This window comes from Ursus americanus, chromosome 16, assembly GCF_024610735.1.
Source record: "Ursus americanus isolate L20-20 chromosome 16, mUrsAme1.1.p, whole genome shotgun sequence".
Taxonomy (NCBI): Eukaryota; Metazoa; Chordata; class Mammalia; order Carnivora; family Ursidae; genus Ursus; species Ursus americanus.
The window spans coordinates 56,224,193-56,240,360 of NC_142142.1; the positions used below are offsets into that span (position 1 = coordinate 56,224,193).

General features: G+C 41.1%; 1 protein-coding gene across 1 annotated transcript in view; it reads right to left on the reverse strand.

Moving 5' to 3' along the window:
* Positions 1 to 331: 331 nt before the first annotated feature.
* LOC123792459 (uncharacterized) overlaps positions 332 to 16,168 on the reverse strand; it is a 98,117-nt gene continuing 82,280 nt past the window's right edge. Inside the window, exons 7-8 of the mRNA XM_087868036.1 lie at positions 3,430 to 3,527; positions 332 to 751 (exon numbers count right to left, since the gene is read on the reverse strand). Coding sequence (XP_087724162.1) covers positions 3,499 to 3,527 — 29 coding nt within the window. The 3' untranslated portion in view covers positions 332 to 751; positions 3,430 to 3,498. The remainder of the gene's footprint in view (positions 752 to 3,429; positions 3,528 to 16,168) is intronic.

Consider the following 16,168-nt stretch of genomic DNA (forward strand, 5'->3'; position numbering starts at 1 on the left):
CTTTTTTTTTGGTTTTTTTGGAAAGCTTGTGCATTTTTCTGTTGAAGGCTGTTGAGTGATCTTTTTGCTGATACCCCCAAATGGGAGCTGGGGCCTATAGCTGAAAACAACAGGTGAGAACTATCTGCCATTGTGGAGAGAGCCACCAACTAGTGGAGGCCCCGGAAGCCACTTCCTCTAAGCTTATTAAGAAGTAATGCATAGTCCCTCTACCACCAGCCACTTGTCCCCCACCCACATACTTCCCGCACCCCTCCATCTATACAAGAAAACTAAGGAGTGAAGAAAGAAAGAAAGAAAGAAAGAAAGAAAGAAAGAAAGAAAGAAAGAAAGAAAGAAAGAAAAGAAGCCATAGCTGTGCAGTGTTCGTGTTGAGAAGTTATTTGCTCTCTGTCCCCTGGACGAGGGAGGAGTGAGTTATAGACCACTCCCCTCCTCAAGCCCAGTGACAGGGAGGCTCCAAGGAAGTTACCTGTAGAAGCTGGAGAAGGGGAGGTGGGCATCCTGGTCTCCAAGTGGGTGACTTGCTGATGTGCGGTGGCCAGTCCCATCTGATCTCATCCGAAGAGAGGAAAGAGGACTGGAAGACGGGGGGGGGGGGGGGGGGTATGGCCGTGGTGAGGACACGCATGTCTCCTGTGGGCCTGGAGAAAACACTGGAAGGTAGGTGGGCTTGCATCACTTAAAAAAGCTGCCCCTAAGAGGGGTGCATTGTGCTGTGGCATGGTCTTCAGTCCTCTCCTGGTGCAAGCTGTGGGTGGCAGGGGTGGGGTGGGGGAGAGAAGGGGAGGGGTAGAAGAGGTGGAGCCAGGGTTAGGTCTCCCAAGTCAAAGAAGCCAGAGCTCCCACATGGGCTTTTTGAAGCGCATGAAGACATGATGGGTGTCTACAGCTAGCTAATGTCACCCCAAGAAGAGGAGCAGCCTTTGGGGAGAGGAACCACAGAGACCAAATAAATGAGAGACCCCTCTCTCTGCCTTCTGCCTGCATCTTTTGGACAGACCAGGCCTTGAAGGATACAGAAAGGCAGCTCAGAGCTTCCCCCGTCCTTGCCCTCTCTCAACTCCTCGGGTCTCAGGTTAAAACCATGCTGATGGGAGGAGATGTCATATGCAAATCCAGTTTGGGGTTAGAGTGTCAGTTGGACTGAGTTTTAATAATAGAAAAATAACCAGAAAAGCTTTGAAATCCGCCTAGCATGTCACTGAAGAATGCAAAGGGCAGATCTGACCGAGGTTGCTTGAAGGCAGTAATTAGAGAAAAATAAAACTACATCATGTTCATGCGCACTGAGATGAGACACAGCAATATACTAATTACAAGCCATTTACAAATGATTTGTCCTAAAGGAGATACAGGCATCTCCAAACGAAATATTTAGTATAAATTGGAGATGTCATTATTAGTGGGAAATTACAAAATTTCCTGTTGTAAGACACAAATGTTTCCTAACATCAATATCTTAATCATAAGCAAATTATAAAAGGCCACTTGGTTGGGGAGGGGAAGACAGCCCCCAGGTCTTAACAGATTTCCGTGCACTTTAAGGTAAGTGTTGAGGGTTAAGATTAAGGATTATTGATTGTGTGTCAACTGCACTGCAATAAAAAAAAGAGGATTATTGGCCTAAACTTCTCTCGCTAGCCTTCTTAGAGTAGGCTCAGAGTCCACCAAGCATTCGAAAACTCATGTCAATGAAACAGGGGCAGGCTTGTTCAGAGCAGGCTGACATTATCAGAACATCTCTGGAGTTACTCTAGAATCTACATCCATTTGGATTGATTCAGTCCAAATACTCAGTATCTAGCTAGGAGCTTCAATTCATTCTCTTAGGACAAAACTTGAGTAACCATCCCCTATCCCCCACAACCAAGTCAGGAAAAAGACACCTGCCTGGTGTTGCTCACCATTTTTGCCTGGACACTAGGCATGCCTTCTCTCAGCCTATAAGACTTCATTGCCTGGTCATCCACCATCAATTGTGACCTAAGTTCCCCTCAACTAAGATTCCCCTTTTCATTGCCCCTGACCATGACCTCAACTTAGCCTAACTTATTAAATTCTCTTGTTTGGCCAAGACCTTTGCTCTGCGTATTAAGCTCTGCTGTCTGCCTTGGTGAAACATTTTTTCTTTCTTTCTTTCTTTCTTTCTTTCTTTCTTTCTTTCTTTCTTTCTTTTGGTGAAACATTTTCAAACTATGTCAGTTTTTGTTTTAAAACCATTTTGCTGTTTAAGAACACAACATGAGAGGTGAATAAGGACAGCAGACTCTTTGAAGAGGAAAGGATACTAGTCAGGAAGCATTTACGGCAGGGCTGTATCTCACAGTATTAAATCTGTGTTTCCTGACCTAAGTTCTGTGTATCTTTCTCCCTCCCTCTCTCACTGGTGCCCTGGGGGCTGTCTTCCCCTCCCTAGCCCACACAGAAGCAGAAACAAAGACTTAAAGGAGCCTCTGCCTACTTCAGGAAGAGGAGACTCCCCTGCATGCTTATATTTAGCTAGAGTTCCCACCCCCAAAGGCGAAGGGAGCCTGGAGGCAGGGGAAAGGGAAGTGGAGGGGGAGGGACTAGGCGGAGTTTTAGAAGTGTTTGAAACAAACTGAGGGCTTCAGAGAGGAGGGGGTGGGGGATTGGGAAGGGCCAGTGATGGGTATTAAGGAGGGCACGTATTGCATGGAGCACTGGGTGTTATATGCAAACAATGAATCATGGAACACTACATCAGAAACTAAGGATGTACTGTATGGTGACTAACATAATAAACAATAAATTATAATTATATAATAATAATAATAAATAAATTAATAATAAAAATAATAAATAAAAATAATAAAAAATCATGGAATCATGGAACACTACAGCAAAAACTAAGGATGTACTGTATGATGAGTAACATAATAAATAATAAATTATAATTATATAAATAATAATAATAAATAATACAAATAATAAATAAAAGTAATAAAAAATTATTATTAAAAAAAAGAGAAGAAGTGTTTGAAGTGGGGAGGGGAAGAAACCCAGGCTCGGTGAGCATTAGGGATGAAGTGAGTGGTTGGTCCTTGTTACCCATGAATCCACCCACCACTTATGCATACCTGTGGTCCTACAGTCCCGGTCCTCGCAAGCCTGTGAATGGAAGGTGAAGAATTTGGGACACCTTGTGAGAGAAGGGGCTGTAAAGGGCAAACTGCATCCCCCACAGAAGAAGAACTGTTTAGAACCCGTCGGATCTCCCTTTGACTCAAGGAAACCATGGGTCCCACTGTTCTATACTTCAGGATGAGCTGAGCTGGTTTGCTAGCGTGTGGGTAAAAATGATGCATTCACCTGAGTTTGAAGTTGTGCGTCTACTAATTCTAGAGGGGCTAAACTGTCAGTTAGAAGGTTAATCTCACACATCATATGCTACAGGTAACACTTTACCTGGGTCTCGTGGTAGTTGTTAGGGTGTTCACTTTGCTCTGAATGTGACCTTGGTCATCGCACTGATCTTCAGCGTTGACTGTCTGATCTGGGTCTTTCTGTGAAGACAGTTGTATTAACCAATTTCAAGTATTCGACCTGTGATTTGCTGGAAACTCAGAAGTTAAGTTCTGGCTTCAAATTATGTGTTCCAATGACAGATTCCGGCTTGATTGCTTTTGCAGAATTAAGTATACAGATATATCATCAACAAGTCAAAATTGAGTCAATTTTGGGACAGAAAGTACATTTCTTCATGCAAGAATGTGTTTGTGTATGTGTGTATGTTACAAAGTAGTAGAAGACGTGATTACAGCCCTTGAAGAGCTTTTACAGTTGACCCTCGAACAACATGGGGTTAGAGGCGTCGACCCCTGCACAGTAGAAAATTTGGTATAACTTTTGACTCCCCCCAAATTTAACCACTAATCACCTACTGTGGACCAGAAGCCTTACTGATAACATAAACAGTCAATTAACACATATTTTGTTATATGTATTATATACTACATTTTTACAATAAGTGAAGCTACAGAAAAGAAAATGTTAAGAAAATCATAAGGAAAATAGACTTGTAATACTGTACCGCAAAAAATCTGCGTGTAAGTGGATATGTGCAGTTCAAACCTGGTTTGTTCAAGGGTGAACTGAAATCTGGCTAATGTAACATATAAAGTTAGTAGGTTTATATTTAGAATTATCATATGGATATATATTTCTTGGCCCCCAAATATGTGCTTATATAAATTTACAGCAGGACATTAACACTGAAGTTTCCACTAAGACATTAAGATACAAAATATGCTGGTTACCAAAGTGGGATGTGAGAAAAAAAATAGATAACTGGAGTCATGCAGAAGGTCGCCTTTCCAGACTGGCTTCTTTCACTTAGCAATATGCATTTAAGATTCATCCATGTGTTTTTGTGTCTTGATAGCTCATTTCTTCTTATCATTGAATAACATTTCATTGTATGGATGTTGCAAAATTTATTTATCCATTTACCTATTGAAGGACATCTTGGTTACTTCCAGTTTTTGACAATTATAAATAAAGCTGCTATAAACATTCGTGTGCAGATCTTTGTGTAGACATAAATTTCTTAAATCAGTTGGGTAAATACCTAAGAGTATATGAAAAAAAATCTATATTTAACTTTCTAAGAAACTGCCAAACTTTCTTCCCATGTGGCTGTACACTTTTGCATTCTCACCAACAATGAATGAATGTGTTATTGTTCTGCACCCTTGCCAGCAATTGGTATTGTCAGTGTGTTTGGATTTTAGCCATTTTAATAGATGTACGGTTATATCTCAACATTTTAATTTGCAATTTCCTAATGACAAAGAGTGTTGAACATCTTCTCATATGCTTATTTGCTATCCATATGCCTTCTTTGGTGAGGTGTCTACTCAGATATTTTGCCCATTTTTTTACTTGGATTGTTTTTTTTTTCTTATTGTTGAGTTTTAAGAATTTTTTTGTTTTATTTTGAACACAAGTTCTTTATTCGATAGTGTTTTGCAAAGATTTTTTCCCCACAATCTGTGACTTCTCTTTTCATTCTCTTAAGAGCATCTTTTGCAGAGCAAAAGTTTTTAGGTTTAGTAAATTCCAACTTACCATCAAGTTCTTCCTTCATGGATTTTTGCTTTGGACGTGGTATTTAAAAATTCATGCCAATCCCAGGGTCATCTAGATTTTCTACTACGTTTTCTTCCGGAAATCCTATGTTTTGCAGTTCACATTTAGGTCTATCCTTGAGTCAATTTTTGTAAGAGATATAAAGTCTGTGTCTAGGTCTGTGTGTGTGTGCACATGCAAGTGGGTGTGTGTGCACACATGTAAGCGTGAGTGGGTGTGTATGCATGTGTGTGTGCACGTGTGAGTGTGTGTGTTTACGTACATCTAATTGTTCCAGTGCCATTTGTTGAAAAGACTGTATTTTTCCATTGAACTGCTGCTTGTATTTCAAAGATCAGCTGACTGCCTTTGCTTGGGCCTATTTCTGGACTTGCTGTTCTGTTCTGATCTGTATGCTCCTGTTCTTTCACTAGCACCATGCTGTTTCGATGATTGTAGCTTTTCATTTTTTAGGTAGAATCCACAGTACCTGTCCTTAGTAGGGACTCTGTGGACATAAGGTACATGTGGAAGTTTGAGCGGAGACTGAAGTATTGGTTAATATCCCGACCTGGACTCTAATTAATTCGAAATCTGACTGGATTTTGTTAAAGTGACTATGGCAGTGTCTATCACCTTAGAATGAAGAGAAAACTCAGGAGACCTGCTGAGTTTTTATCTAGTGCAGGGGCAAAGCTTCATTCACTGAACAGTTTCAAAGGGCATTGGGGAGACAAAAATGAAGTTGAGTTTCAGTGAAATCCCACTCAATGGGCCTATTCAATATGTGTGTCCAACACATAACTATGTTAGAACTCATACAGCATTTAAATAGTTATTTCATGCACTTGGGTTAGCATGGGTCAGATCATGTACCTCAAACATTATAAGTATATCCAACAAGTAAATACTTGAAATGTATCATCAAGTATAAAAATATTATAAGTGTTAATTCTATTTTCTGGTGCCACATTTAGGAAGGAATTATGTTGTATTTCCTTTTCTTAATATTTTATAGATATAACCCAAATATAACATGAGTAGTTCCAAATAACGTTTCTGTTTTGTTTTCTTTAAAAGTGTACACTTTAGCTTTCCTTAATAACATTACAGTCTATTAATTAGCAGCTATTCCTTAGGGCTTGTAATTTTCCCAAACCGTGGGTCTAACACCACATCTATTATGTCTTACTCTGAATAGAACAAGTACTTTTTAGGGTATTCTCTGCCTCTTATCTTACTTTAATATCGAGACAGAGTGATAGCGTGCACCCTCTGGGGCGCTGTGGTTAGAAGGTCTCATCGTTGGTGTTCTTGGGAGATGCTTATGTAGTCTCCACGGCTGCCTAGAACCGCCCTTGTCCAGGGTGAACAACGTCAGCCGTGAGGCACTGACCGACAACATTAAAATAGTTCAGAAATTATTGAGCATTTGCTTAGTAACCTGATTATTTTACATTTTTTTCCATGTTTGCATTTCAAAAAAGAAAGATATTGTTGGAATTCACCTCTTTGTGGAAATAAACCAGTTTAGCTGAGAATGACTAATTAACCTGGATCAGGAGTAGGTTAGCTTTTTCTCTATTTTAGGCTTTCTGGGCCAGTCTCTGTCTCAACTACTCAACTCTGTCACTGTAGCATAAAAGCAGTCTTGGAATATATAAACTAATGAAGGGAGTCCTAATAAAACTTTATTTATAAAACTGCCAGCATTCGGCCTGCAGGCTGTCCTTTGCTACCCACTGGCTTGGAGAGTGGCACATGCACTTAAAACTTGGTTCGTAGGTAAGTGGAATTAGTCAATGCTACTGGCAACTTATAACATCCAGCATGGAGTCGTAATTACAATGGATGACTTCGCTATCTGTCAGGAGTTCTTTAAGAAAACATCCCAGGTTACCAGAATTTTTTCTGAAAAATTTGAGAATAAGAAAGAACTAATATCAAATGCCATCTTGTGTGTTCAGGGACGGAATCAAAACAAAGGCAAATTCCATAACGGTGCTAATGAGCCCCTGGCATGGGTTCGCCTGATTGGCAGAGGGTGGCTCTGTGCTTAGCAGCGCCTCGCCATCCAGACGGAGCCTCTAGCGACTTGATTTTCTGGGGCATCGTAGAGGAGCGAGAAACAGACACACATGCACCCAGGCTTACACACTTCCCTCAGAGGAAAGACTCTACCCTGTCAGGAATGGCATCTTTGTCCTTATTTTAGAATAAATTACCTAATTTCTTAGTCCCAGGTGGCTGACAATCAGCAAATTAGAAAGGGGGAATAAGGAGCATTGCGGGAGGCTGACAGCCTGAGAGTAGAGGAGGACATGAGCTTAAAACAAACACGACAACTCAAACCCCCAGCCTTGTAGTCATTTACCACCGGGATAAGCCGTCCTTACGCACAGATTACTGCTATTGATTTTGGCGATGATAATTATGCAATATGGACAAGACCAGCAAGAAGCATCACAGGAATAAAGGGGTATTGATGTCTGTGAGTTTGGGGTAGAGGTGACTCAGGCTCAGAGAAGCTGACTGAAGTAAGGGCTTCGATGTCCATGAAAAAGAGCAATTTTCTGGAGAAACCAGTCACCGATTGAGTACTGCTACCACATGCATTTCCGGGAGACAGAGGTGGACAAGGGGCCTCTGGGATTATATGACAAAATGGGATTAGCAGCCTAACTGATCTTGACCCCAGGTCAACGTGAAAACCTGAAGCATATTGTGTCTACTGTCTTAAGAAAGGGGAGAGAAAACACCCACACATGTAACAGCTTTCTAAAAGTGATTTCAATCCAAGTGGTTAAAATTATTAATAAAAAAAAAGTCTTGGCACTTAAAGGCGTAAAATTATTTGAAACACTTCATTTCACAATGATGTTGAATAAATAAAGCATTGCTTTCCTTAAGTAAGGCCAGGTGTAGAAACAAATTACTTTTTTTTTTTTTTTTTTTTGCTGAACCCTTTTGGAGGTCTGTGCTTGCATAAGATTGTTTCCATATAGTACAAAGTGCGGTGGGGGTCTGACTGCTATTTGGTAATTGTGATCAGTATTAAATACCCAAGAATAAGTGATTCCTCAAGTGAATTAATTTCATGCAAATTTTAAACTTAGATGTCTAACACCAATACAATTAACTGAATAACGGCCAAACATTTTTCTTTCTTCCTCTGTGGAAAGCATTTATGTTGCTGAGAGATTATTTGAAATTCTTAAGTCATCTGAGGTTTCCAATCTTGTTGCCAAGAGGAATTGACTGAACATTTTTTTTTTCATTTTAAATTTGCTTGTTACTCAGGTTAAATTGTTTCATGTTTCTCTCCTCCTTTTTAATATAATGAATAAAATATAATAGGTATAGATGAAGACCCATTTGCATGCTTCCCCAGCCACACTATCCTGTTTCTTACCCCAGAGATAACCTTCATCCAAATTGCTGTTTATTGTTTTGTATGTGTATTTTAATTGTTATGTACTGTTCCAGTGTATGAATATGCCGAGTTAATCCTTCATCCATCTGTTGATGGCATTTGGGTTCTCATACTGGAATAAACAATAATGAAATCAACTTTGCCATGTTTGTTTCCACGCACATGTATCTAGAAGCACTATTTCTGGGCTTGTTTATCTCCAACCTGGCTTTTATGACAAATTGGCTCTCTACTGTGGCTGCACCAATGTACAGTCTCTTCAGTGTGTGAGGATTCTCACGTGTCCACATCTTCCACACACTCAACGGGATCAGGCTCATCATGTCATAAACATTGCCGATCCCACAGTGTTGAAACTGATGGGTTTTGTTTGCATCTGCTTGACTATTAGTCACATTGAACAGCTCGCCATGTATTCTTGCCTCCTTCGTGGTTTAAAGCCCATATGAGACAACAGAGAATGATAATGATTTGGGGGGGAGGACAAAGGTTTCCATGGCTAGGAGTCGAATTCTTCAAAAAATGAGGGACGTGATTACAAGTTGTGGGGATTTCAGCAGTGAGGAGAGGAAGAAGGTGTCGAGGGCCTTTCAAGATCAAGAATATGGGGACAGTGGTTTGAGAGGGAGCACTGGGGACCCAAAGACTCCTACCAGAAGAATGTGGAGCTACTTGCAGAGGGCTGAGAGGGTGTGGGACCAGAGAGTCTCAATAGGATACGGCCAGGTTTTCATTTAAGGCAAGAAAAGAAGTAGAAGACACAGGGGAGTTTGCTGATTGAGGGTTGGAAGGTCCAAGGACCTGGCTGAAGGGTTTGGTCAGAATTAGTCATAGAGGGAACAGGATGGAGATGAGATTTGGGGGATAATGGGTATAAGGCATGGCAGGATGGGCCCTGACATTCTTTTATAGGAGGATAGAAGCCTGTGTAATGGGATGGTCCTCCCCTGACGGTAGGACAGCTCCAGGGAGAGTGACTAGGATTGTTGCTCTTACTGACATGTGGGCCCCAAGAACTTAACATGGTGCCTTTGTCTGAGCCAACACTTCCTACGCTTCCTGTCCCCTAAGAGACCCAGCGATCCTCACCCAGAGCCTATAGCCAGAAGCACTTGATAATCTCCGCTTCTAGAGTAGGGTTCGCAAAAGGAATTCAGAATTTAGAAATAAAATTCACTAAGGAGCTCCCCAAAAAAGGATTTAACAAATATTTCTGTTTTAGCTGCACAAATATGAGTTATTTTGTTTTCAGTTCAGCCTTTATCAAAAACTTCACAGGAAAATATTTTTATTATTTAAACATGGCTTTCCACTGGGATTACATTCTATGCAAACATCAGTTCTGAGTGACTCAGAGATTGTTTGTCTTCGAATCCTGCATAAAGTAGAGTGTGTTTACTTTATGCACATTTATCTACAATTGAAGGGCTATATTTGGGGAATATTTGTTACTAGGAGTACTCGATGTTTATAAAAAAATCAAATTTTATACATTTTACCAAAATTTGGTGCTAGTGAAAAAATAAGGTTTCTGCTGTTGTGTTGTGTCAAATTTGTAACAGCAAAGCAATTGCAGGCATTTGAAAAATAGCCAAATCATAAACCTTCTAAATCAATATAGTACTCGTAATTTCTTGGTAATTAGTGGAGACTTCCAATTTGCCAAGAGTCAGCAGTGAGTTTAGACAAGGAGTTAAAGCTGGAACCCATCTGGCCCAGTGCCCCACATCACATCAGGTGATGGGAAGGCACATCCTGCTCCCACATTTTGTCTGTTACCATGTGGCCTCTTGTCTTGAGTGTCTGTTGCCTTTGCCCAGACTGAGATAACACATTTCTTGTAACTACATCTATTTAAATATTTAAATGTGTATTTAACTATTTATTTAAATATTCAAACTTTTGGTTTAATAAAAACTATTGTAGGAAATTAGAGAACCATCATTTGAGAACAGTAGGTCTTAGTCCAATTAATCTTCAGTTCTACCCTTTAATTTTCCTATATTTCTACCATGAAACTGGATTTTCATTTACAATGTTTCAAAGAAATGGCATTTATCCACTGAAGTAAGCATGCATCTAGCTCACACTTTTGGGTCAAGTCGATCAGCATGCAAGGCCTAGAGCCTTAGCCAGAGACAAAGTTTATGCTTTCCGAAGGCTGTAATCGCTAACACTCATTCATTCAACAAACATTCAGTAAATGCCGACTATATGCCAGCACTGTAGAAATGCTGGGGCTACAGCAGGGAACACAACTCTCATGAATGCCTGCTTTCAAGCAAGCTTAACTTCTGCACCAAAAGGTATCTGTGCAGAGAACTTCCTTCCTGGTCTTCTCACGGTGCTTTAATGCTTCCAGCTGCCTTCTCTGGTCAAAGTCTGAGACCAAGGAGGAAGAGATGCTTCCACTTTATTTACCTTGAGAGGCCTGGCACCAACAGAATGTCAATCCTTGAAGCACCCTTGTAAGCATCTCAAGAGGAAATCCCAGTTTCAGTGAGAGAGAGGAGTAATAACGGTTTCTTAGGGCTGCCACAACAAAATACAGTTGACCTTGAACAACATGGGGGGAAGGGCACTTATCCTCCCATGCAGTCGAAGATATGTGGATAACTCTTGACCTTCTCAATAACTTAACTACTAAGAGCCTATTGTTGAGCAGAAGACTTACTGATAACACAGATTAACACATACTTTGTTATATTATATGTATTTTATACTGTATTCTTACAATAAAGTAAGCTAAAGAAAATTGTATTAAGAAAACCATAAAAAGAAAATACATTTATAGAACTATCTTAACGTTACTGAAAATCATCCACATATAAGTGTATCCATGCAGATCAAACCTGTGTTGCTTAAGGGTCAACTGTACTACAAAGACAGTGGCTTAAAACAACAGAAATTTATTCCCTCTATGTTCTGGAGGCAAGAAGTCTGAAATGAAAGTGTCAGCAAGGCCCTGATTCCCCTGAAGGCTCCAGGCCTCTTTTGGCTTCTGGTGGTTGTGGGCAATCCTTGGCATTTCCCAGCTCATGGCACCATAACTCCAGTCTCTGCCTCCAACTCCCTCTGACCCTCTCTGTGTATCCTCCGTGTCTTCAAACCTCTCTCCCCTTATAAGGGTCGCCCTAATCCAGTATGACCTCATCTTAATATAATTATATTTGCAGAGACCCTATTTCCAAATAAGGTCACATTCACATATACGGGGGTTCAGACTACAGCATATCTTTTGGGGGAACACAATTCAACCCACAACAGAAGGGAATGGAAGAGATATTGTAAAATGGGGCTGAGAGAAGAGATGAGCTTGTTTATAGTAGGTTGAGTGCTTCATACAATTAAGCAGAAAGGATTAGGCACAGGATCTGCAAGGGATGACTGGTCAGAAAGCAGGAAGTGGGGAGGGAGAGTTGTAGCAGCGAGCTGCCCATAAAGCAGGGCTTGCAAACTTGGATAGTTGGAGGAAAGGTCAGCTACTGTCAGGGAGGAAGGCAGGCTAGATGGGGAGTATAATGAATGGCCTGGACAGCATGCGCTCATCTCGAAGGAGCATCACTGTGCCGCTCCAGCTGGCCGCCATCACAAAAGACTGGGAAGCAGTGTTGCCAAATTGTCCCATTTTCTAAAAAAATCCACCAGTACACCAAGATTATGTGGCATCTCCTGACTTTTAAATGATGGCAGCAAATTGACAAGTGTTAATGCATTGTATAGACGACAAGTCCCTGTGCAGGCTGGATTGATACCACAGTGGTCAAGGATCATGTGACTAGGGGAGGCAGGGCATAGGGAACAGGCAGGGAGGACAAAAATGTAACAGACAGCTCCGGGTTCTCATGGGCATGGTGCCTCTCTCCCTGATTGCATGGCAAGCTGATTGTCTGCAGAGGCTCAGGCCGGGGCAGTGAGGATCACGTGACGGTTTCTGCTGAGCAGGCTGCTGGAAATAAGCTGCCTTCTCTGCTAGAGACAGTTATGGCCCTGGCTTTCCAAAACCTTACTGGTCATTTGAGTGGACATCACAATTGTACCCAAGATGCAAGGTTTGCTGTGTAAACCATCTGTGCAGCCAGAGTCTTTAAGGTTGAGAGGATGTAGGTCCACAGGAGAGGTGGCAACAGGGCACTCCAGCACGGACACAAAGGAGGGTGGTGTGTGCCAGGGAGTAAGAGGACACGGTGACTACCGTGACTACCAGATGTCCAGACATAGCAGCAAGGTCCTGGGTGCTCCAGATTCACTCACCTCCTCGCTCTGTGTCCCAAGAGCCTGACCTCCCTGGACTGAATCGACTAAGCTCCCTTGCCCCTTGGTATCTGGTCAGGGTCAGCCAACGAGAGTATCAGTAATGTATAACAAAAAGTTGAGGTTGAAGGAAAAGAAGATCAAGGTATTTATTTTCCCAGGAGCCCTTGTTGCTGGGCTGTGGGTTGGCAGTGGCTAGACCAGAGGTCAAGGCTGCTGTTGCCCTGGGCAGCCCTCGTCTTCAGCTGTAGGTCTCATTGAGTTTCTGTAAATGCTTTCTCTCCTTGCCTGGTTAGACCTAGGGGAGGTGGCAGCTCTCTACTATTGCTAGCTCCAAGGTGCTCCACCAATCCTGGTTTCCCTTGACCCAGTGGCCTTCTTTGTGAGTAGTCCCTTCATTAAAGTCTCCTCAATTATCCTGTTTGAGTGTGCCATCTGCTTCCTGCTGGGAAAACAGATAAATAAAAAAGAAGCACACACATACATATATGTATATATATTACATATACATTATATATATCTCTCTCTATCTCTCTATCTATACCACATTCTTTGACCTTAAGATGTCTTTCATTAGGTTTAATGTTTAGCATTGTAAGAAAAACAAAAATCTCTAAGGAGCCCCCAAACAGAAGGTTCTCCAACTGATTCTTTTTGCCATCAACCAAAGTAACAGGGGACCCTCCTAGAATTCTACTCGCTTGATCTGTGCCTTTGCGTTTCACTTCTCCAGCAGTGTGCTGCCCCGGGGGTCTTCGTGTGGTAGCTCACTCGCACTCAGCCACTTAGGATGCAAAAATGAACTCTAAGAAGGTCCCGGGATAAAAGAATTTAAAGGTACGAAGTGTAATCATGGCAAACTGGCACAAGTGAACACAACAGTCAGATCTTCAACGGTGCCCTTTAAATCTGATTCACCTTTGGTATGTTTACCAGATGAAAACTGCAGTATTGTCTTCACTGTTTTCATGTCCGAATAATGAAAGCCTTGCCCCAAGTCTACCCTGGTTCCAAATCAAAGCTGTGGTCTCTACAGCCCTCTGAGCTGTCAGACCTCTGCTTCCACGAATTCCTTCCTGGTCACAGAGCTCTTGGATGAGTCGCTCTTGTAGCAAGACAGCTCTGAGAGCCTTCTCGGTTCTTCCTGTCTGCCCCTTTCCATCTTTCTTTCACTCTCTTTTGACTTTTTTTTTAATATCTTGGCTTTCTGATCTCTATTTCTCTAGAGCTCAAAATTTTCTCTTCATATCATGATTTCTTTTCTCCTCTTTTTCTTGCAGCTTCTAAAAATGGTTTTCCTTCCATTTTCTTTTTAAAAATTTTATTTTAATTCCAATACAGCTAACATACAGTGTTAAATTAGTTTCAGGTGTACGATATGGTGATTCAACAATTCCGTACATGACTCAGTGCTCATCAAGGTAAGTCTACTCTTCATCTCCATCACCTACTTCACTCATCCCTCACCTCATCCCCTTGGTCACCATCAGTTCATTCTCAAGAGTCTGTTACTTGGTTTGTCTCTCTTTTTTTCCTTTGCTTGTATCTTTGTTTCTTAAATTCCATATATGGGTGAAATCATATCATATTTGTCTTTCTCTGACTGACTTATTTTGCTTAGCGTTATACTCTCTAGCTCCAACCATGTTGTCGCAAATGGCAAGATTTCATTCTTTTTATGGCTGAATAATATTCCAACACACACACACACACACACACACACACACACACACACACACACCCCACATCTTCTTTATCCATCCTCTACCAAAGGACACTTGGGCTGCTTCCATAATTTGGCTATTGTAAATAACGCTGCACTAAACATAGGGGTGGCCTGTCTTTTCCAATTAGTGCTTTCATATTCTTTGTCTATACTATCCAAAGCAATCTACAGATTTAATGCAATCCCTATCAAGATACCAATAGCATTTTTCATAGAATAAGAACAATCCTAAAACTTGTATGGATCCACAAAAGACCCCGAATAACCAAAGTAACCTTGAAAAAGAAAAATAAAACTTGAGATATCACAATTCCAGATTTCAAGTTATACCACAAAGCTGCAGTAACCAAAACAGTGTGTTACTGGAAAAAAAACAGATACATAGAAATGTAACAGAAAAGAAGGCCTAAAAATAAACCCATCCTTATATGGTCAATTAATCTTTGACAAAGGAGGCAAGAATATACTATGGGGAAATGATAGTCTCTTCAACAAATGGTAGAAAAACTGGACAGCTACCTGAAAAAGAATGAAACTGGACCACTTTCTTGCACCACACACACACAAAAAAAACGATGGATTAAGGGCCTAAATGTGAGACAGGAAACCATAAAGATCCTAGAAGAGAGCACAGGCAGTAATTTCTCTGACATTGGCTATAACAACAAATTTTTTCTAGATATGTCTCTGGAGGCAAGGGAAACAAAAGCAAAAATAAACTGTAAGGACTACATCAAAATAAAAAGCTTCTGCACAGCAAAGGAAACTATCAACAAAACTAAAAGGCAACCTACTGAATGGGAGAAGATATTTGCAAATGACATATCTGATAAAGGGTTAGTATCCAAAATGTATAAAGAATTTATACAACACAACATCAAAACCCTCCAAATAATTCAATTAAAAATGGGCAGAGGACCTGAATAGACATTTTTCTAAAGAAGACATCCAGATGGCCAACAGACACATGAAAAGATGCTTAACATGACTCATCATCAGGGAAATGCAAACCAAAATCTAAATCACAATGAGCTATCATCTCACACTTGTCAGAAAGGCTAGTATCAAAAATACAAGAAACAACAAGAGTTGGTGAGGATGTGGAGAGACAGGAACACTCTTGCACTGTTGGTGGGAATGCAAACTGTTACAGCCACTGTGGAAAACAGTATGAAGGTTCCTTAAAAAAATTAAAACTAGAACTCCCATATGGTTCAGTAATCACACTACTGGTATTTACCCAAAGACTCTGAAAACACTAATTCAAAAGGATAGATGCATTGCCTTCCATTTTCAACCCAGCCCTGGTTGGGACCAACCTCCAAACTAGTGGACTGTACCCAGCATGCCTGGGGGCTATGTCGGCATTCCTTAGCACAAACGCTGGCATATAAAGGGGCAGAGAGGCAGCCCAGATTGCATTCCCAGTGCTTTGGCCTCAGTTGGATTTGTCTCTCTTGAATTATACAAGGAAACTGGGTGCTGTGACAGGGAATTGTGCTGGCCTATACCTAAGTGCGATGTGATTTCCGTAAAGTCAATTGTCCCCTCTGGGCCTCAGTTTCCTTATCTGTATGATGGAAGGAACCAGAGAAGTATTTTTAGCAGTGTGCACTCTTGTCAAACAAAATGTTATATGTAAAATAGGTCTACATATTTTTCCA